The sequence below is a fragment of the Hylobates moloch genome, unplaced genomic scaffold, assembly GCF_009828535.3.
Source record: "Hylobates moloch isolate HMO894 unplaced genomic scaffold, HMol_V3 SCAFFOLD_1, whole genome shotgun sequence".
Lineage (NCBI taxonomy): Eukaryota > Metazoa > Chordata > Mammalia > Primates > Hylobatidae > Hylobates > Hylobates moloch.
Window position 1 is genome coordinate 63,798,680 of NW_026652276.1, and position 23,399 is coordinate 63,822,078.

A 23,399-nucleotide genomic window follows, 5' to 3' on the forward strand; every position below is an offset into this window, starting at 1 on the left:
AGTGGTTTTTCATTTTATTTTTTAAATATTACCTTTTAGCCTGGGAAATTAACTTTTCAATCAATTTCTGCAGACCCACCAGGACGCTGTGATCCTCCTGTTATTAGCAACATAACCAAAGATCACATGACAGTCAGCTGGAAGCCACCAGCAGATGATGGCGGCTCACCCATCACTGGCTATTTGCTTGAAAAGCGGGAAACCCAGGCTGTTAACTGGACTAAGGTCAACAGAAAACCTATTATAGAAAGAACATTAAAAGCAACAGGTCTTCAAGAAGGTACCGAATATGAGTTCCGTGTCACAGCTATAAATAAAGCTGGACCAGGCAAACCCAGTGACGCATCTAAGGCCGCTTATGCTCGGGACCCTCAGTGTAAGTGTTCGTCAACGAGTTCCATATCCTGTGTTAAAAGCAGCATTAAACACCCAGGAAGGAGGTTTTAATGAAAATTTCCTATCATTATTTATTCTCAGATCCTCCTGGCCCACCGGCTTTCCCTAAAGTATATGATACAACTCGTAGCTCCGTGAGTCTATCTTGGGGCAAGCCAGCCTATGACGGCGGCAGCCCTATCATTGGTTATCTCGTTGAAGTAAAACGGGCTGAGTCTGATAACTGGGTAAGGTGCAACTTACCACAGAATCTACAGAAAACCCGCTTTGAGGTTACTGGCCTGATGGAAGACACACAATATCAATTCCGTGTGTATGCCGTTAATAAGATTGGATACAGTGACCCCAGTGATGTGCCAGATAAACACTATCCCAAGGACATCTTAAGTAAGTATTACCAGGGGGAATACATAAGGCTTTTCTTATTAATCATATTCTAAGAGGGAGAATAGAACTCCCTTAGGTAGATTAATTTATTTACAAGGTGTAGAGTTGGTAACTCCAAGAGTACTTTTTAGGAGAGCTGGGTGGGTACTTTATGGTATTGTGGAACAGGCAAATCAAATGCACATGATTTTTGAAAAGCTTTTCATATATATAAGAATTTCATGTCTGACATAATTTTATTGGAATGTAATAATTTTATTTTAGGAATAAAGAGGCCTTTTAACTAAGTAGTGAGCTATTTACTATTTTTAGGGTTTCTGTTTTCCAATCCACCATCTCCCTAAGTATGTGAATGGTGGGCTCTCCATCTTAATTTCCCTTCTTATTTCTTCTATTTGCTTATTCTCCATGATAATTTCCCCTTTATTTGAATTACTTGATATTATATGTCACCCTCCAGGTACTTTTCTTCCTACTATGAAATAATAAAGAGAGCTAGAATATGTGGCAGAATACCTTCATGGAATATAGAAAGGAAAAAACAAGAATGAAAGGGAGCCAAAAATCAATCGTCTGCTTTCCTTTTAATATATGTAGCATTTCAGAGTACATAAGGCCCATGAAAGAGGAGGTACAGATCCTCCGGGGGGAAAACCTGGTTAAGCCTAAAGCATAGTGGAAAATGGAAAGATCAATAATTAGTACAGAACAGAAAAATGCTTTTGAGGATTGTATTAAGGAAGTTTTAAAGAACAAGAAATCAGCTCTAGAAAATAAATGTATTTTAGGAGTGATAAGGCCAGTCCCTGGAAATACATTTGACTATTAAATTTTTATTTAACCTCTTCACCCAAAATTAAACAGTTCCACCTGAGGGAGAACTTGATGCGGACTTAAGGAAGACACTCATATTACGTGCTGGAGTTACTATGAGACTATATGTACCAGTAAAAGGACGCCCACCTCCAAAGATTACTTGGTCTAAACCAAATGTCAATCTAAGAGACAGGATTGGACTGGACATAAAGTCAACTGACTTTGACACTTTCTTGCGCTGTGAAAATGTGAACAAATATGATGCAGGAAAATATATCTTAACCTTGGAGAACAGCTGTGGTAAAAAGGAATATACCATTGTTGTGAAAGTGCTTGGTAAGTCTATTTCAAAAAAGAATCATATCTATTTTAAAATAGCTTATGTATTTTTTACACATTCATTTCTTATTTACCTACTATTTATCCAGATACTCCTGGGCCACCTGTCAATGTGACTGTTAAGGAAATATCCAAAGACTCTGCTTATGTTACCTGGGAGCCTCCCATTATTGATGGTGGAAGCCCCATCATAAACTATGTGGTACAAAAACGTGATGCAGAGAGGAAATCCTGGTCTACAGTGACAACTGAGTGCTCCAAAACAAGCTTCAGAGTACCTAATTTGGAGGAGGGAAAATCCTACTTCTTCCGAGTGTTTGCTGAAAATGAGTATGGCATTGGTGATCCTGGTGAAACTCGTGATGCTGTCAAAGCTTCCCGTAAGCAAATGAACCATCATCCCATCATTTTGAGTTACATCCTTCCTTTGTTATATGGGGCTTACACTTATCATTTCTCCTTTGCTTTAGAAACTCCTGGACCAGTTGTGGACCTGAAAGTGAGGTCTGTAACTAAGTCATCTTGTGGCATTGGCTGGAAAAAGCCTCATAGTGATGGTGGAAGTCGGATTATTGGATATGTAGTTGATTTCCTGACTGAAGAAAATAAGTGGCAACGAGTTATGAAATCCTTAAGCCTACAGTACACTGCAAAAGATTTGACTGAAGGGAAGGAATATACCTTCAGAGTGAGTGCTGAGAATGAAAATGGAGAAGGAACCCCAAGCGAAATCACTGTTGTGGCAAGGGATGATGTTGGTAAGTCTCTATCCACACATCTTCATTTTTCCTTTATTGTCATCGAAAGTGTACTCTTGTGTCCTACTCACTAGCTTATCTAAAAATCCATTAAAAGCTAGAACTATGTGAAAAAGTTAATTGCCTGCCCTTAAAAATAACAGTAATTTATCTCTGCTATTTTACAGTGGCTCCTGATCTTGACTTAAAGGGTCTACCTGATTTGTGCTACTTGGCTAAAGAAAACAGCAACTTCCGGCTTAAGATCCCCATAAAAGGCAAGCCAGCTCCATCAGTCTCCTGGAAGAAAGGGGAAGATCCTCTAGCAACTGACACTAGAGTCAGTGTTGAGTCATCTGCAGTTAACACAACTCTTATAGTGTACGATTGCCAAAAATCTGATGCTGGAAAATACACAATCACACTTAAGAATGTTGCTGGCACCAAGGAAGGAACTATCTCCATAAAGGTCGTTGGCAAGCCTGGCATCCCCACTGGACCAATCAAATTTGATGAAGTCACAGCAGAAGCCATGACCTTAAAGTGGGCTCCTCCAAAGGATGATGGAGGTTCTGAAATCACCAACTATATCCTAGAGAAGAGGGATTCTGTGAACAACAAGTGGGTGACGTGTGCCTCAGCTGTCCAGAAAACCACCTTTAGAGTAACCAGACTTCATGAGGGCATGGAATATACCTTCAGGGTCAGTGCCGAAAATAAATATGGTGTAGGGGAAGGCCTGAAATCAGAGCCAATTGTTGCGAGACATCCATTTGGTAAGTGTCTTAAATTCAGAAGACGTAAAGCAAAACACGGTTTTGAGGCTTATTATAAATCTTGCATTATCTACTTTTTTCTAGATGTGCCTGATGCTCCCCCACCTCCCAATATTGTGGATGTCAGACACGATTCAGTATCTCTAACTTGGACTGACCCCAAGAAAACTGGTGGCTCTCCAATTACAGGTATTTTGTTTGTTCTTATCCTGCAGCTTTTACATCAAGATTCCTCACAAATATTTCCCTGAGAACAGTTGAATATGTGCGTATCGATAGCATTATCTGCTTATACAGAAATGTGTTTTTCTTTCAGTGCATATGGTTAATGTTTAATTTTATTGAAAAATCTAATGTAATAGTTAATAAAGTATTTCTTAATTATAATATCTATTTTTGTAAGTTAAAATTGTTCACCAAAAAAGACAACAACTATGCATATTCCAAGAGGAAAAAAAAATGGCACTATGCTTGGGTAATAAAAGTATAGATACTAGCAAGAATGATTACTTGTTCAATATATATGGATATGTATAAATAATTTGGGCAACACATATATATAGTAAAATCAAGCTGCATTTATACTTGATACATCCCTGGGTCTTTTGTAGGGTATCACCTCGAGTTCAAGGAAAGAAACAGCCTTTTGTGGAAGAGAGCTAACAAGACTCCGATCAGGATGAGAGACTTTAAAGTGACAGGATTAACTGAAGGTCTTGAATATGAATTCCGAGTTATGGCAATCAATTTAGCAGGTGTAGGCAAGCCAAGCCTACCATCAGAGCCTGTCGTGGCACTGGACCCGATTGGTAAGTCATTATATGAAGAAAACCCAGGTGCATGTTTTACATGAAGAAAACTGGTATTGTTTGACTGGTTTTGTTTTTATGTTTTAGATCCTCCTGGAAAACCTGAGGTTATTAACGTAACAAGGAATTCAGTGACTCTCATTTGGACTGAGCCTAAATATGATGGTGGTCATAAGTTAACTGGATATATAGTGGAGAAGCGAGAGCTACCTTCGAAGTCTTGGATGAAAGCCAACCATGTTAATGTCCCAGAATGTGCCTTTACTGTAACTGACCTTGTTGAGGGTGGAAAATATGAATTCAGAATTAGAGCAAAGAATACAGCAGGTGCTATCAGTGCTCCATCAGAAAGTACAGACACCATTATTTGCAAGGATGAATATGGTAGGTCCATTTTACTTTTTGTGTACTTTTTTTTAAAAAGCAAATTAAGCCTCCTTCCTTTTCTGATTAAAGTGTATTTTTTTTCTTTGCAGAGGCACCAACAATTGTCCTTGATCCCACAATAAAAGATGGGCTAACAATTAAAGCAGGGGATACCATTGTTTTGAATGCCATTAGCATTCTTGGCAAACCCCTTCCAAAATCAAGTTGGTCCAAGGCAGGAAAAGACATTAGACCATCAGATATCACTCAGATAACTTCAACCCCAACATCTTCCATGCTTACTGTCAAGTATGCCACTAGAAAAGATGCCGGTGAATACACCATCACTGCTACCAATCCTTTTGGCACGAAGGAGGAACATGTGAAGGTAACAGTCCTTGATGTACCTGGTCCCCCAGGTCCTATTGAAATCAGTAATGTTTCTGCTGAAAAAGCAACACTTACATGGACACCTCCCTTGGAAGATGGCGGCTCACCAATTAAGTCCTATACACTTGAAAAGAGAGAAACCAGCCGACTTTTGTGGACAGTGGTTTCTGAAGATATTCAGTCTTGCAGGCATGTGGCAACCAAACTTATCCAAGGAAATGAATACATTTTCCGGGTCTCAGCTGTAAACCACTATGGCAAAGGAGAACCTGTACAGTCTGAACCTGTCAAAATGGTAGACAGATTTGGTATGTAGAACATGTGAGGGAATTGACATGGAAACATTTATAGCAGAGTTTAGGAAATCATGGATTTCTAATAAATTTTCTTCCTTTTCAGGTCCCCCTGGCCCTCCTGAAAAACCAGAGGTATCAAATGTCACTAAGAACACTGCCACTGTCAGTTGGAAAAGGCCAGTGGATGATGGTGGCAGCGAAATTACAGGATATCATGTAGAAAGGAGAGAAAAGAAAAGCCTGCGATGGGTGAGAGCAATAAAAACACCAGTTTCCGATCTCAGATGCAAAGTAACAGGACTGCAAGAAGGAAGCACCTACGAATTCCGTGTCAGTGCAGAAAACAGAGCAGGAATTGGTCCACCCAGTGAGGCTTCAAATTCTGTTCTGATGAAAGATGCAGCATGTTAGTATTTGTCTTTTTCAACACCGTTCATTCCAGAGTGCCAATATTTTATCTAAATTATCCAAAAGCCAAACTCTGAATATATACTTTGTGTCTTTGTTTCTTTCTCAGATCCTCCAGGACCACCTTCAAATCCGCATGTCACTGATACTACCAAGAAATCTGCTTCTTTGGCATGGGGCAAGCCTCATTATGATGGTGGACTTGAAATCACTGGCTATATCGTGGAGCATCAAAAAGTAGGAGACGAGGCCTGGATAAAAGATACCACAGGAACCGCCCTCAGAATCACTCAGTTCGTTGTTCCTGATCTTCAGACTAAAGAAAAATACAACTTTAGAATCAGTGCCATCAACGATGCAGGTGTTGGGGAGCCAGCGGTGATTCCAGATGTTGAAATCGTAGAACGGGAAATGGCTCCTGATTTTGAACTAGATGCCGAGCTTCGAAGAACACTTGTTGTTAGAGCAGGACTCAGTATTAGAATATTTGTGCCAATTAAAGGTCGTCCTGCTCCTGAAGTGACATGGACCAAAGATAACATCAACCTGAAAAACCGAGCCAACATTGAAAATACGGAATCATTTACTCTTCTGATTATCCCAGAATGTAACAGATACGACACCGGTAAATTTGTCATGACCATTGAAAACCCGGCTGGGAAGAAAAGTGGCTTTGTGAACGTCAGAGTCTTGGACACGCCAGGCCCAGTCCTCAACCTGCAGCCTACAGACATCACAAAGGACAGTGTCACCCTGCACTGGGACCTCCCTCTGATAGATGGAGGCTCACGTATAACTAACTACATTGTAGAGAAACGTGAAGCAACACGGAAATCTTATTCCACAGCCACCACTAAGTGCCATAAATGCACATATAAAGTTACCGGCTTGTCTGAAGGGTGTGAATATTTCTTCAGAGTGATGGCAGAGAATGAATATGGAATTGGTGAGCCAACAGAAACTACAGAGCCTGTAAAAGCCTCTGAAGCACCATCTCCACCAGACAGCCTTAACATCATGGACATAACTAAGAGCACCGTCAGCCTAGCATGGCCTAAGCCCAAACACGATGGTGGCAGCAAGATCACTGGCTATGTGATCGAAGCCCAAAGAAAAGGCTCTGACCAGTGGACCCACATCACGACCGTGAAAGGGTTAGAATGTGTTGTGAGGAATCTAACTGAGGGAGAGGAATACACCTTCCAAGTGATGGCAGTGAACAGCGCGGGGAGAAGTGCCCCTAGAGAAAGCAGACCCGTCATTGTCAAGGAGCAGACAATGCTTCCAGAGCTGGATCTCCGTGGCATCTATCAGAAACTGGTCATTGCCAAAGCTGGTGACAACATCAAAGTTGAAATTCCAGTGCTCGGTCGACCGAAGCCCACAGTGACATGGAAAAAAGGAGACCAATTTCTTAAACAGACACAGAGAGTTAATTTTGAAACCACAGCGACTTCAACCATTTTAAATATCAATGAGTGTGTCAGAAGTGATAGTGGGCCCTATCCATTAACAGCAAGGAACATTGTAGGAGAGGTTGGTGATGTCATCACCATTCAAGTCCATGATATCCCAGGGCCACCTACTGGACCAATCAAATTTGATGAAGTTTCATCTGATTTTGTAACCTTCTCTTGGGACCCCCCTGAGGACGATGGTGGTGTACCAATAAGCAACTATGTAGTGGAAATGCGACAGACTGACAGTACTACCTGGGTTGAGTTAGCAACCACCGTTATACGTACTACCTATAAAGCCACCCGCCTTACTACTGGATTAGAGTATCAGTTCCGTGTAAAAGCTCAGAATAGATATGGAGTTGGACCAGGCATCACATCAGCATGTATAGTTGCCAACTATCCATTTAAGGTTCCTGGACCTCCTGGTACCCCTCAGGTAACTGCAGTTACCAAGGATTCAATGACAATTAGCTGGCATGAGCCACTTTCTGATGGTGGAAGCCCCATTTTAGGATATCATGTTGAAAGAAAAGAACGAAATGGTATTCTCTGGCAGACTGTGAGCAAAGCTTTAGTACCAGGCAACATTTTCAAATCGAGTGGACTTACAGATGGTATTGCTTATGAATTCCGGGTGATTGCAGAAAACATGGCAGGCAAAAGCAAGCCAAGCAAGCCATCGGAGCCTATGTTGGCTCTGGATCCCATTGACCCACCTGGAAAACCAGTACCTCTAAATATTACAAGACACACGGTGACACTTAAATGGGCTAAGCCTGAATATACTGGGGGCTTTAAAATTACCAGTTATATCGTTGAAAAGAGAGACCTTCCTAATGGACGGTGGCTGAAGGCCAACTTCAGCAACATTTTGGAGAATGAATTTACAGTCAGTGGCCTAACAGAAGATGCTGCATATGAATTCCGTGTGATCGCCAAAAATGCTGCAGGTGCCATCAGTCCACCTTCTGAGCCATCTGATGCTATCACTTGCAGGGATGATGTTGAAGCACCAAAGATAAAGGTGGATGTTAAATTTAAGGACACGGTTATATTAAAAGCAGGTGAAGCATTCAGACTGGAAGCTGATGTTTCAGGCCGCCCACCTCCAACAATGGAATGGACCAAAGATGGAAAAGAGCTGGAAGGCACAGCAAAGTTAGAAATAAAAATTGCAGATTTCTCTACTAATCTGGTAAACAAAGATTCAACAAGAAGGGATAGTGGTGCCTATACCCTTACAGCAACTAATCCTGGTGGCTTTGCTAAACACATTTTCAATGTCAAAGTTCTTGACAGACCAGGCCCACCTGAAGGACCTTTGGCTGTAACTGAAGTGACATCAGAAAAGTGTGTACTATCATGGTTGCCTCCACTGGATGATGGAGGTGCCAAAATTGATCATTACATAGTACAGAAACGTGAAACCAGCAGATTGGCGTGGACAAATGTAGCCTCAGAAGTCCAAGTAACAAAGCTAAAGGTCACTAAACTCTTGAAAGGCAATGAATACATATTCCGTGTCATGGCTGTAAATAAATATGGAGTGGGAGAGCCACTGGAATCAGAGCCTGTGCTTGCAGTGAATCCTTATGGACCCCCTGATCCACCCAAAAACCCTGAAGTGACAACTATTACTAAAGATTCGATGGTTGTCTGCTGGGGACATCCTGATTCTGATGGTGGAAGTGAAATCATCAATTATATTGTGGAACGGCGTGATAAAGCTGGCCAACGCTGGATTAAATGCAACAAAAAAACTCTTACTGATTTAAGATATAAAGTGTCTGGACTGACAGAAGGACATGAATATGAGTTCAGGATTATGGCTGAAAATGCTGCTGGAATTAGTGCACCAAGTCCTACCAGTCCATTTTACAAGGCTTGTGACACTGTGTTTAAACCTGGACCACCAGGTAACCCACGTGTTCTAGATACAAGCAGATCATCCATTTCAATCGCTTGGAATAAACCTATCTATGATGGTGGTTCAGAAATCACTGGGTATATGGTTGAGATTGCCCTGGCAGAGGAAGACGAATGGCAGATTGTCACTCCACCAGCAGGACTCAAGGCAACTTCGTATACTATCACTGGCCTCACAGAAAATCAGGAATATAAGATCCGCATCTATGCCATGAATTCCGAAGGACTTGGGGAACCTGCCCTTGTTCCTGGAACTCCGAAGGCTGAAGACAGAATGCTGCCTCCAGAAATTGAACTGGATGCTGACCTGCGCAAAGTTGTTACTATAAGGGCCTGCTGCACCCTGAGACTTTTTGTTCCAATCAAAGGAAGGCCTGCACCTGAGGTGAAGTGGGCCCGGGAACACGGAGAATCTTTAGATAAAGCTAGCATCGAATCCACAAGCTCTTACACCCTGCTTATTGTTGGAAATGTAAACAGATTTGACAGTGGCAAATACATACTAACTGTAGAAAATAGTTCAGGCAGCAAGTCTGCATTTGTCAATGTTAGAGTTCTCGATACACCAGGCCCTCCACAGGATCTGAAGGTAAAAGAGGTCACTAAGACATCTGTCACACTCACATGGGACCCACCTCTCCTTGATGGAGGTTCAAAAATCAAGAACTATATTGTTGAAAAGCGGGAATCAACAAGAAAAGCATATTCAACTGTTGCAACAAACTGCCACAAGACTTCCTGGAAGGTAGATCAGCTTCAAGAAGGCTGTAGCTACTATTTCAGGGTTCTCGCAGAAAATGAATATGGCATTGGGCTGCCTGCTGAAACCGCGGAATCTGTGAAAGCATCAGAACGACCTCTTCCTCCAGGAAAAATAACTTTGATGGATGTCACAAGAAATAGTGTGTCACTCTCTTGGGAGAAACCAGAGCATGATGGAGGCAGCCGAATTCTAGGTTACATTGTGGAGATGCAGAGCAAAGGCAGTGATAAATGGGCCACGTGTGCCACAGTCAAGGTCACTGAAGCCACTATCACCGGATTAATTCAGGGTGAAGAATACTCTTTCCGTGTTTCAGCTCAGAATGAAAAGGGCATCAGTGATCCTAGACAACTGAGTGTGCCAGTGATCGCCAAAGATCTTGTCATTCCACCAGCCTTCAAACTCCTGTTCAATACTTTCACTGTACTGGCAGGTGAAGAACTAAAAGTTGATGTTCCATTCATTGGCCGCCCTACCCCAGCTGTAACCTGGCATAAAGATGATGTACCACTGAAGCAGACAACTAGAGTAAATGCAGAGAGCACAGAAAATAATTCACTACTGACAATAAAGGACGCCTGCCGAGAAGATGTTGGCCATTATGTGGTTAAACTGACTAACTCAGCTGGTGAAGCTACTGAAACCCTTAATGTTATCGTTCTTGACAAACCAGGGCCTCCAACTGGACCAGTTAAAATGGATGAAGTGACAGCTGATAGTATTACTCTTTCCTGGGGCCCACCCAAGTATGATGGTGGAAGTTCTATCAATAATTACATTGTTGAGAAACGGGACACTTCCACAACCACCTGGCAAATTGTATCAGCTACAGTTGCAAGGACAACAATAAAGGCTTGCAGACTGAAGACTGGATGTGAATATCAGTTTAGAATTGCAGCTGAAAACAGATATGGAAAGAGTACCTACCTCAATTCAGAGCCTATTGTAGCCCAATATCCATTCAAAGTTCCTGGTCCTCCTGGCACTCCACTTGTCACACTGTCCTCCAGGGACAGCATGGAAGTACAATGGAATGAGCCAGTCAGTGATGGAGGAAGCAGAGTCATTGGCTATCATCTAGAACGCAAGGAAAGAAATAGCATCCTCTGGGTTAAGTTGAATAAAACACCTATTCCTCAAACCAAGTTTAAGACAACTGGCCTTGAAGAAGGTGTTGAATATGAATTTAGAGTCTGTGCAGAGAACATCGTGGGCATTGGCAAGCCAAGTAAAGTATCAGAATGTTATGTGGCTCGTGACCCATGTGATCCACCAGGACGGCCAGAGGCAATCATTGTCACAAGGAATTCTGTGACTCTTCAGTGGAAGAAACCCACCTATGATGGTGGAAGCAAGATCACTGGTTATATTGTTGAGAAGAAAGAATTGCCTGAGGGCCGTTGGATGAAAGCCAGTTTTACAAATATTATTGACACTCATTTTGAAGTAACTGGCCTAGTTGAAGATCACAGATATGAGTTCCGGATTATAGCCCGAAATGCCGCAGGAGTGTTTAGTGAGCCTTCAGAAAGCACAGGAGCAATAACAGCTAGAGATGAGGTAGATCCACCACGAATAAGTATGGATCCAAAATACAAAGACACAATCGTGGTTCATGCTGGTGAGTCATTCAAGGTTGATGCAGATATTTATGGCAAGCCAATACCAACCATTCAGTGGATAAAAGGTGATCAGGAGCTTTCAAATACAGCTCGATTAGAAATAAAGAGCACCGACTTTGCCACCAGTCTCAGTGTAAAAGATGCAGTACGTGTCGACAGTGGAAATTACATACTGAAGGCCAAAAATGTTGCAGGAGAGAGATCAGTTACTGTGAATGTCAAGGTTCTTGATAGACCAGGGCCACCTGAAGGACCTGTTGTTATCTCAGGAGTTACAGCAGAAAAATGCACACTAGCTTGGAAACCCCCACTTCAGGATGGTGGGAGTGATATCATAAATTATATTGTGGAAAAGAGAGAAACCAGCCGCTTAGTTTGGACTGTAGTTGATGCCAATGTGCAGACTCTCAGCTGCAAGGTTACTAAGCTTCTTGAAGGCAATGAATATACTTTCCGTATAATGGCGGTAAACAAATATGGAGTTGGTGAACCTCTTGAATCTGAGCCAGTAATTGCCAAAAATCCATTTGTAGTACCAGATGCACCAAAAGCTCCAGAAGTCACAACAGTGACCAAGGACTCAATGATTGTTGTATGGGAAAGACCAGCATCTGATGGTGGTAGTGAAATTCTTGGATATGTTCTTGAGAAACGGGATAAAGAAGGCATTAGATGGACAAGATGCCATAAGCGTCTGATTGGAGAGTTGCGCCTGAGAGTAACTGGACTCATAGAAAATCACAATTACGAGTTCAGAGTTTCTGCTGAGAATGCTGCTGGACTCAGTGAACCAAGCCCTCCTTCTGCTTACCAAAAGGCTTGTGATCCTATTTATAAACCAGGACCCCCAAACAACCCCAAAGTCATAGATATTACCAGATCTTCAGTATTCCTTTCTTGGAGCAAACCAATATATGATGGTGGCTGTGAAATCCAAGGATACATTGTTGAAAAATGTGATGTGAGTGTTGGTGAATGGACAATGTGCACTCCACCAACAGGAATTAATAAAACAAACATAGAAGTAGAGAAGCTGTTGGAAAAGCATGAATACAACTTCCGTATCTGTGCTATTAATAAAGCTGGAGTTGGAGAACATGCTGATGTCCCTGGACCTATTATAGTTGAAGAAAAATTGGAAGCACCAGACATTGATCTTGACCTAGAACTAAGGAAAATCATAAATATAAGGGCAGGTGGCTCCTTAAGGTTATTTGTTCCTATAAAAGGTCGTCCTACACCAGAAGTTAAATGGGGAAAGATGGATGGTGAAATCCGAGATGCAGCTGTAATCGATGTCACTAGCAGTTTCACCTCTCTTGTTCTTGACAATGTCAACCGATATGATAGTGGAAAATATACGCTTACATTAGAAAACAGCAGTGGAACAAAGTCTGCCTTTGTTACTGTGAGAGTTCTGGACACGCCAAGCCCACCTGTTAACCTGAAAGTCATAGAAATCACCAAAGACTCAGTATCAATTACATGGGAACCTCCTTTGTTGGATGGGGGATCCAAAATAAAAAATTACATTGTTGAGAAACGTGAAGCCACAAGAAAATCATATGCTGCTGTTGTAACTAATTGCCATAAGAATTCTTGGAAAATCGATCAGCTCCAAGAAGGTTGCAGTTATTACTTTAGAGTCACAGCTGAGAATGAGTATGGTATTGGCCTTCCTGCCCAGACTGCTGATCCAATTAAGGTTGCAGAAGTCCCACAACCTCCTGGAAAAATAACTGTGGATGATGTCACCAGAAACAGTGTCTCTTTGAGTTGGACAAAACCTGAACATGATGGTGGCAGTAAAATCATTCAGTATATTGTGGAAATGCAAGCTAAACACAGTGAGAAATGGTCAGAGTGTGCTCGAGTAAAGTCTCTTGAGGCAGTAATTACCAACCTAACTCAAGGGGAAGAATATCTTTTTAGAGTTGTTGCTGTAAATGAAAAGGGGAGAAGCGATCCTCGGTCCCTTGCAGTTCCAATAGTTGCCAAAGATCTGGTAATTGAGCCAGATGTAAAACCTGCATTCAGTAGTTACAGTGTACAGGTTGGCCAAGATTTGAAAATAGAAGTGCCAATTTCTGGACGTCCTAAGCCAACCATTACCTGGACTAAAGATGGTCTCCCATTGAAACAGACCACAAGAATCAATGTTACCGATTCACTGGATCTCACCACACTCAGTATTAAAGAAACTCATAAGGATGATGGTGGACAATATGGAATCACAGTTGCCAATGTTGTTGGTCAGAAGACAGCATCCATCGAAATTGTAACTCTAGATAAACCTGATCCTCCAAAAGGACCTGTTAAATTTGATGACGTCAGTGCTGAAAGTATTACATTATCTTGGAACCCTCCATTATATACAGGGGGCTGCCAAATCACCAACTACATTGTTCAGAAAAGAGATACAACCACCACAGTATGGGATGTTGTTTCTGCTACTGTTGCTAGAACTACACTCAAAGTGACCAAACTGAAAACTGGTACAGAATACCAATTTAGAATATTTGCCGAAAACAGATATGGACAAAGCTTTGCCTTAGAGTCTGATCCAATTGTAGCTCAATATCCCTACAAAGAACCAGGCCCTCCAGGTACACCATTTGCCACAGCCATTTCCAAAGACTCCATGGTCATACAGTGGCATGAACCAGTCAACAACGGTGGAAGCCCAGTCATAGGTTACCACCTGGAGAGAAAAGAAAGAAACAGTATTTTGTGGACAAAGGTCAACAAAACTATTATTCATGACACCCAATTCAAAGCACAGAATCTTGAAGAAGGCATTGAATATGAATTCAGAGTGTATGCTGAAAATATTGTTGGTGTAGGCAAAGCAAGCAAGAATTCTGAATGCTATGTAGCCAGAGATCCCTGTGACCCACCAGGAACCCCAGAACCAATAATGGTTAAAAGAAATGAAATCACTTTACAGTGGACCAAACCTGTATATGATGGTGGAAGTATGATTACAGGCTACATTGTAGAGAAACGTGATTTGCCTGATGGTCGTTGGATGAAAGCCAGCTTTACAAATGTCATTGAAACTCAATTTACTGTGTCAGGTCTTACTGAAGATCAAAGATACGAATTCAGAGTCATTGCAAAGAATGCAGCTGGTGCAATAAGTAAACCCTCTGACAGTACTGGACCAATAACTGCCAAGGATGAGGTTGAACTCCCAAGAATTTCAATGGATCCAAAATTCAGAGACACAATTGTGGTAAATGCTGGAGAAACATTCAGACTTGAGGCTGATGTCCACGGAAAGCCCCTACCTACCATTGAGTGGTTAAGAGGAGATAAGGAAATTGAAGAATCTGCTAGATGTGAAATAAAGAACACAGATTTCAAGGCTTTACTTATTGTAAAAGATGCAATTAGAATTGACGGTGGGCAGTATATTTTAAGAGCTTCCAATGTTGCAGGTTCTAAGTCATTCCCAGTAAATGTAAAAGTATTAGATAGACCAGGACCTCCAGAAGGGCCAGTCCAGGTTACCGGAATCACTTCTGAAAAATGCTCTTTAACATGGTCTCCACCACTTCAAGATGGTGGCAGTGACATTTCTCACTATGTTGTTGAAAAGCGAGAAACCAGTCGACTTGCCTGGACTGTTGTTGCTTCAGAAGTTGTGACCAATTCTCTGAAAGTTACCAAACTCTTAGAAGGTAATGAATATATTTTCCGTATAATGGCTGTCAACAAATATGGTGTTGGAGAGCCTTTGGAATCTGCACCAGTACTAATGAAAAATCCATTTGTGCTTCCTGGACCACCAAAAAGCTTGGAAGTCACAAATATTGCCAAAGACTCCATGACTGTCTGTTGGAACCGTCCAGATAGTGATGGTGGAAGTGAGATTATTGGTTACATTGTAGAGAAAAGAGACAGAAGTGGCATTCGATGGATAAAATGTAATAAACGCCGCATTACAGATTTGCGTCTAAGAGTGACAGGATTAACAGAAGATCATGAGTATGAATTCAGGGTCTCTGCAGAAAATGCTGCTGGAGTTGGGGAACCAAGTCCAGCTACAGTTTATTATAAAGCCTGTGATCCTGTGTTCAAACCTGGCCCACCTACCAATGCACACATTGTAGACACCACTAAAAATTCAATCACACTTGCCTGGGGTAAACCCATCTATGATGGTGGCAGTGAGATCCTGGGATATGTAGTAGAAATCTGTAAAGCAGATGAAGAAGAATGGCAAATAGTTACTCCACAGACTGGCCTGAGGGTCACTCGATTTGAAATTTCAAAACTCACTGAACACCAAGAGTATAAAATACGAGTCTGTGCCCTCAACAAAGTTGGTTTAGGTGAGCCTACATCAGTTCCTGGTACTGTGAAACCAGAAGATAAACTTGAAGCACCTGAACTTGACCTTGACTCCGAATTAAGAAAAGGAATTGTTGTAAGAGCTGGTGGATCTGCCAGAATTCACATTCCATTCAAAGGTCGTCCAACACCTGAGATCACTTGGTCTCGTGAGGAAGGCGAATTCACAGATAAGGTCCAAATTGAAAAGGGAGTAAACTATACCCAACTATCAATAGATAACTGTGACAGAAATGATGCTGGAAAATACATTCTTAAGTTGGAAAACAGCAGTGGATCAAAGTCTGCTTTTGTAACAGTGAAAGTTCTTGACACTCCAGGACCACCACAGAATTTGGCAGTCAAAGAAGTGAGAAAAGATTCTGTTTTCCTGGTATGGGAGCCACCCATTATTGATGGAGGGGCAAAGGTCAAGAACTTTGTGATTGACAAACGTGAGTCAACCAGAAAAGCGTATGCTAATGTGAGTAGTAAATGCAGCAAAACAAGTTTTAAAGTGGAAAATCTTACAGAAGGAGCCATTTATTACTTCAGAGTCATGGCTGAAAATGAATTTGGAGTTGGTGTTCCAGTGGAAACTGTTGATGCCGTGAAAGCTGCTGAACCTCCTTCCCCACCAGGAAAGGTTACACTCACTGATGTGTCCCAGACCAGTGCATCACTTATGTGGGAGAAACCTGAACATGATGGAGGTAGCAGAGTCCTGGGGTATGTTGTTGAAATGCAGCCCAAAGGAACTGAAAAATGGAGCATTGTGGCTGAATCCAAAGTCTGTAATGTAGTTGTTACTGGTTTGAGTTCTGGACAAGAATATCAGTTCCGTATCAAGGCTTATAATGAGAAAGGAAAAAGTGATCCAAGAGTGCTGGGTGTTCCTGTCATAGCCAAGGACTTGACTATACAGCCTAGTTTAAAGTTACCATTTAACACATATAGTATCCAAGCTGGAGAAGATCTTAAAATAGAAATTCCAGTTATAGGCCGACCAAGACCTAACATTTCTTGGGTCAAAGATGGTGAGCCTCTTAAACAGACAACAAGAGTAAACGTTGAAGAAACAGCTACCTCAACTGTTTTGCACATTAAAGAAGGTAACAAAGATGACTTTGGAAAATACACCATAACAGCAACAAACAGTGCAGGCACAGCAACAGAAAATCTCAGTGTTATTGTTTTAGAAAAGCCTGGACCTCCAGTTGGCCCAGTTCGGTTTGATGAAGTTAGTGCAGACTTTGTAGTCATATCTTGGGAACCTCCAGCCTATACTGGTGGCTGCCAAATAAGCAACTACATTGTAGAGAAGCGAGATACAACCACCACCACTTGGCACATGGTATCAGCAACAGTTGCAAGAACAACAATTAAAATAACCAAACTGAAAACAGGCACGGAGTACCAGTTTAGAATTTTTGCTGAAAACAGGTATGGAAAAAGTCCCCCACTGGATTCTAAGCCAGTTATTGTACAATATCCATTTAAAGAACCTGGACCACCTGGAACTCCTTTTGTGACATCAATCTCAAAAGATCAGATGCTTGTGCAATGGCATGAGCCAGTTAATGATGGAGGCACCAAAATTATTGGCTACCACCTTGAACAGAAAGAAAAGAACAGTATTTTATGGGTCAAGTTAAATAAGACCCCCATTCAGGACACCAAATTCAAAACAACTGGGCTTGATGAGGGCCTTGAGTATGAGTTCAAAGTTTCTGCTGAAAATATTGTTGGCATTGGCAAGCCTAGCAAAGTGTCGGAATGCTTTGTTGCTCGTGATCCATGTGACCCACCTGGTCGCCCTGAAGCCATTGTTATTACAAGAAACAATGTCACACTGAAATGGAAGAAACCTGCCTATGATGGTGGTAGCAAAATAACAGGTTATATTGTAGAAAAGAAAGATCTACCTGATGGCCGCTGGATGAAAGCCAGCTTTACCAATGTATTAGAAACTGAATTTACAGTGAGTGGACTTGTAGAAGACCAAAGATATGAATTTAGAGTAATTGCAAGAAATGCAGCTGGAAACTTTAGTGAACCATCTGAAAGTAGTGGTGCCATTACTGCAAGAGATGAAATTGATGCACCAAATGCCTCTCTGGATCCAAAATATAAAGATGTCATCGTTGTTCATGCAGGAGAGACTTTTGTTCTTGAAGCCGACATCCGTGGCAAACCTATACCTGATGTTGTTTGGTCAAAAGATGGAAAAGAACTTGAAGAAACAGCTGCTAGAATGGAAATTAAATCTACTATTCAGAAAACAACTCTTGTTGTCAAAGACTGTATACGGACTGATGGAGGACAATATATTCTGAAACTCAGCAATGTTGGTGGTACAAAGTCTATACCCATCACTGTAAAGATACTTGACAGGCCAGGGCCTCCTGAAGGGCCTCTGAAAGTTACTGGAGTTACTGCGGAAAAATGTTACCTGGCATGGAACCCACCTTTGCAAGATGGTGGTGCTAATATTTCACATTACATCATTGAAAAGAGGGAGACAAGCCGACTCTCTTGGACCCAGGTTTCAACTGAGGTACAGGCCCTTAACTACAAAGTTACTAAACTTCTTCCTGGTAATGAGTACGTTTTCCGTGTCATGGCTGTGAATAAATACGGAATTGGAGAGCCCTTGGAATCTGGGCCTGTTACAGCCTGTAATCCTTATAAGCCACCAGGTCCTCCCTCAACACCTGAAGTCTCAGCAATCACCAAAGATTCTATGGTAGTAACATGGGCACGCCCAGTAGATGATGGAGGTGCTGAAATTGAGGGCTACATTCTTGAAAAACGAGATAAGGAAGGCGTTAGATGGACCAAGTGCAACAAGAAAACATTAACAGATCTCCGGCTCAGGGTAACTGGTCTTACCGAAGGCCATTCCTATGAATTCAGAGTTGCTGCTGAAAATGCAGCTGGTGTGGGAGAACCTAGTGAGCCATCTGTTTTCTACCGTGCATGTGATGCCTTGTATCCACCAGGTCCACCAAGCAATCCAAAAGTGACGGACACTTCCAGATCTTCTGTCTCCCTGGCATGGAGTAAGCCAATTTATGATGGTGGTGCACCTGTTAAAGGCTATGTTGTAGAGGTCAAAGAAGCTGCTGCAGATGAATGGACAACCTGCACTCCACCAACAGGATTACAAGGAAAGCAGTTCACAGTGACCAAGCTTAAAGAAAATACTGAATATAACTTCCGTATTTGTGCCATCAATTCTGAAGGTGTAGGTGAACCTGCAACTCTACCTGGTTCAGTGGTTGCTCAGGAGAGGATAGAGCCACCAGAAATAGAACTCGATGCTGATCTCAGAAAGGTGGTCGTTCTGCGTGCAAGTGCTACTTTACGCTTATTTGTCACTATCAAAGGTCGACCAGAACCCGAAGTTAAATGGGAAAAGGCAGAAGGCATTCTCACTGACAGGGCTCAGATTGAGGTGACCAGCTCATTTACAATGTTGGTGATTGATAATGTTACCAGATTTGACAGTGGTCGGTATAATCTGACATTAGAAAATAATAGTGGCTCCAAAACAGCTTTTGTTAACGTCAGAGTTCTTGACTCACCAAGTGCCCCTGTGAATTTGACTGTAAGAGAAGTGAAGAAAGACTCAGTGACGTTGTCCTGGGAACCGCCACTTATTGATGGTGGAGCTAAGATTACAAACTACATTGTCGAAAAACGAGAAACTACAAGAAAAGCCTATGCTACTGTTACAAATAATTGCACTAAAACTACTTTCAGAATTGAAAATCTACAAGAAGGATGTTCTTACTACTTCCGAGTCTTGGCTTCCAATGAATATGGGATTGGTTTGCCAGCTGAAACAACAGAACCCGTTAAAGTGTCTGAACCACCCCTCCCACCTGGAAGAGTAACTCTTGTTGATGTGACCCGTAATACAGCTACAATTAAGTGGGAGAAACCAGAAAGTGATGGCGGCAGCAAAATTACTGGTTATGTGGTTGAAATGCAGACTAAAGGGAGTGAAAAGTGGAGCACCTGCACACAAGTTAAGACTCTAGAAGCAACTATATCTGGCTTAACTGCAGGAGAAGAGTATGTCTTCAGGGTAGCTGCAGTTAATGAAAAGGGAAGAAGTGATCCAAGACAACTTGGAGTGCCAGTAATTGCAAGGGATATTGAAATAAAGCCTTCAGTTGAGCTTCCTTTCCATACTTTCAATGTAAAGGCTAGAGAACAACTTAAGATTGATGTGCCATTCAAAGGAAGACCTCAAGCTACTGTGAACTGGAAAAAAGATGGTCAGACTCTTAAAGAGACAACTAGAGTCAATGTTTCTTCTTCAAAGACTGTAACATCACTATCTATTAAGGAAGCTTCGAGGGAAGATGTTGGAACTTATGAATTATGTGTTTCAAACAGTGCTGGATCCGTAACAGTTCCTATTACTGTAATTGTCCTTGACAAACCAGGACCTCCAGGTCCTATACGTATTGATGAGGTTAGTTGTGACAGCATAACCATTTCTTGGAATCCTCCAGAATATGATGGTGGCTGCCAAATTAGCAATTACATCGTTGAAAAGAAAGAAACCACCTCTACAACGTGGCACGTAGTTTCACAAGCAGTTGCAAGAACATCCATTAAAATAGTTCGCCTGACAACAGGAAGTGAGTATCTGTTCCGTGTTTGTGCAGAAAACCGCTATGGAAAGAGCTCCTACAGTGAATCTTCAGCTGTTGTTGCAGCGTATCCATTCAGTCCCCCAGGTCCTCCTGGTACCCCTAAAGTTGTGCATGCCACAAAATCTACCATGCTTGTAACCTGGCAAGTGCCAGTTAACGATGGAGGAAGTCGAGTAATTGGCTATCATCTTGAGTATAAAGAAAGAAGCAGCATTCTTTGGTCAAAAGCAAATAAAATCCTCATTGCTGATACTCAAATGAAAGTCTCCGGCCTTGATGAAGGACTGATGTATGAGTATCGTGTGTATGCTGAAAATATTGCTGGAATTGGTAAATGCAGTAAATCCTGTGAACCAGTCCCTGCAAGAGATCCTTGTGACCCTCCTGGACAACCTGAAGTCACAAATATCACAAGAAAATCAGTGTCACTTAAATGGTCTAAACCACATTATGATGGTGGAGCTAAGATCACAGGATACATTGTTGAACGCAGAGAACTACCAGATGGCCGGTGGCTGAAGTGCAATTATACTAATATACAAGAAACATACTTTGAAGTAACTGAACTTACTGAAGATCAGCGTTATGAATTCCGGGTTTTTGCAAGGAATGCTGCTGACTCAGTTAGTGAGCCATCTGAATCCACTGGGCCTATTATAGTTAAAGATGATGTTGAGGCTCCAAGAGTTATGATGGATGTCAAGTTCCGAGACGTTATTGTTGTCAAAGCTGGAGAGGTCCTTAAGATAAATGCAGACATTGCAGGGCGACCTCTGCCAGTCATTTCCTGGGCCAAGGATGGTATAGAAATTGAAGAAAGAGCAAGAACAGAAATCATCTCAACAGACAATCATACTTTGTTAACAGTTAAAGACTGTATAAGACGAGACACTGGGCAATATGTACTAACACTGAAGAATGTTGCCGGCACTCGGTCTGTGGCCGTTAATTGCAAGGTACTTGATAAGCCTGGTCCACCAGCAGGACCACTCGAAATAAACGGCCTCACTGCTGAGAAATGCTCTCTTTCCTGGGGACGTCCCCAAGAAGATGGTGGTGCAGATATCGACTATTACATCGTAGAAAAACGTGAAACAAGCCACCTTGCATGGACAATATGTGAAGGAGAGTTACGGACGACATCCTGTAAAGTAACCAAATTACTCAAAGGCAATGAATATATATTTAGAGTAACTGGTGTTAATAAATATGGTGTTGGTGAGCCCCTAGAAAGTGTAGCTGTAAAGGCACTAGATCCATTTACAGTTCCAAGTCCACCCACGTCTTTGGAAATTACTTCTGTGACCAAAGACTCTATGACACTTTGCTGGTCAAGACCCGAGAGTGATGGAGGTAGTGAAATATCTGGATATATAATTGAAAGGCGAGAGAAAAATAGCCTAAGATGGGTGCGTGTAAACAAAAAACCAGTTTATGATCTGAGAGTGAAATCAACAGGACTTCGGGAAGGATGTGAATATGAATATCGTGTTTATGCAGAAAATGCTGCTGGCCTAAGTCTTCCAAGTGAAACCTCTCCCTTAATTAGGGCAGAAGATCCAGTGTTCCTACCATCTCCTCCATCCAAACCCAAAATTGTGGACTCAGGCAAGACAACTATAACTATTGCCTGGGTTAAGCCGCTGTTTGATGGTGGGGCCCCCATAACTGGATATACCGTAGAATACAAAAAATCTGATGACACTGACTGGAAAACTTCCATTCAGAGCTTACGGGGGACAGAATATACAATAAGCGGACTAACAACAGGAGCTGAATATGTTTTCAGAGTAAAATCTGTCAATAAGGTTGGTGCTAGTGACCCCAGTGATAGCTCTGACCCTCAGATAGCAAAGGAAAGAGAAGAAGAACCTTTATTTGATATTGACAGTGAAATGAGGAAGACCTTGATTGTCAAGGCTGGTGCCTCATTTACCATGACTGTGCCTTTCCGAGGAAGACCAGTACCCAATGTCTTGTGGAGTAAGCCAGACACTGACCTCCGTACTAGAGCTTATATTGATACCACAGACTCTCGTACATCACTGACCATTGAAAATGCCAACAGAAATGACTCTGGAAAGTACACATTAACAATTCAGAATGTTTTGAGTGCTGCTTCACTGACCTTAGTTGTCAAAGTTTTAGATACCCCGGGTCCTCCAACCAACATTACTGTGCAAGATGTAACCAAAGAGTCTGCAGTGTTATCCTGGGATGTTCCTGAAAACGATGGTGGAGCACCAGTGAAGAATTACCACATAGAAAAACGTGAGGCCAGCAAGAAAGCATGGGTCTCTGTGACCAACAACTGTAACCGCCTCTCCTACAAAGTTACCAGTTTACAAGAAGGAGCTATCTACTACTTCAGAATCTCTGGAGAAAATGAGTTTGGTGTTGGTATACCAGCTGAAACAAAGGAAGGAGTAAAAATAACAGGTATGTTTTAAGAATAAGGAAATTCTACATATCCACGTTAATTTTGTTAGAATAGTGTGAATCATTCGAATTAGTCATTATTTCATCTTAAATGCTTTTGGGTTCACACCCTTCACACCCCAAACTATTCATACTATGGCACAAAATGGAATCTCTAGTGAAGAGTCTTTCATTGATTAAAAAAAAAGAAATTTACATAGCTAAACTTGGATAATATATGTTGAATTTAAGTATTATTGAATCTAACTGTATTTATATGTAGGTATAAATGTTTATATATACACAGATTATATATATATAGTATGTGTGTATGACATATATATCGTATGTGTGTATGTGCATGTGTGTGTGTTTACAGAAATTGTATATAAAGTTTTTTAAAAGATTGTTCATCTCGTTCCTCTTTTTTATCCCCATGGTGAATTTGGAGTAAATTTTATCATTTAATCTGGTCATTTTACCCT

General features: G+C 41.6%; 1 protein-coding gene across 1 annotated transcript in view; it reads left to right on the plus strand.

Moving 5' to 3' along the window:
• Positions 1-23,399, plus strand: part of TTN (titin) — a 288,926-nt gene that overhangs the window by 232,723 nt on the left and 32,804 nt on the right. The window contains exons 276-287 of the mRNA XM_058440679.1: positions 74-376; positions 478-783; positions 1,648-1,935; positions 2,028-2,318; positions 2,409-2,696; positions 2,864-3,451; positions 3,536-3,640; positions 4,063-4,260; positions 4,348-4,644; positions 4,737-5,324; positions 5,416-5,718; positions 5,830-22,935. Of these exons, the coding sequence (XP_058296662.1) occupies positions 74-376; positions 478-783; positions 1,648-1,935; positions 2,028-2,318; positions 2,409-2,696; positions 2,864-3,451; positions 3,536-3,640; positions 4,063-4,260; positions 4,348-4,644; positions 4,737-5,324; positions 5,416-5,718; positions 5,830-22,935 (20,661 nt within the window). The remainder of the gene's footprint in view (positions 1-73; positions 377-477; positions 784-1,647; positions 1,936-2,027; positions 2,319-2,408; positions 2,697-2,863; positions 3,452-3,535; positions 3,641-4,062; positions 4,261-4,347; positions 4,645-4,736; positions 5,325-5,415; positions 5,719-5,829; positions 22,936-23,399) is intronic.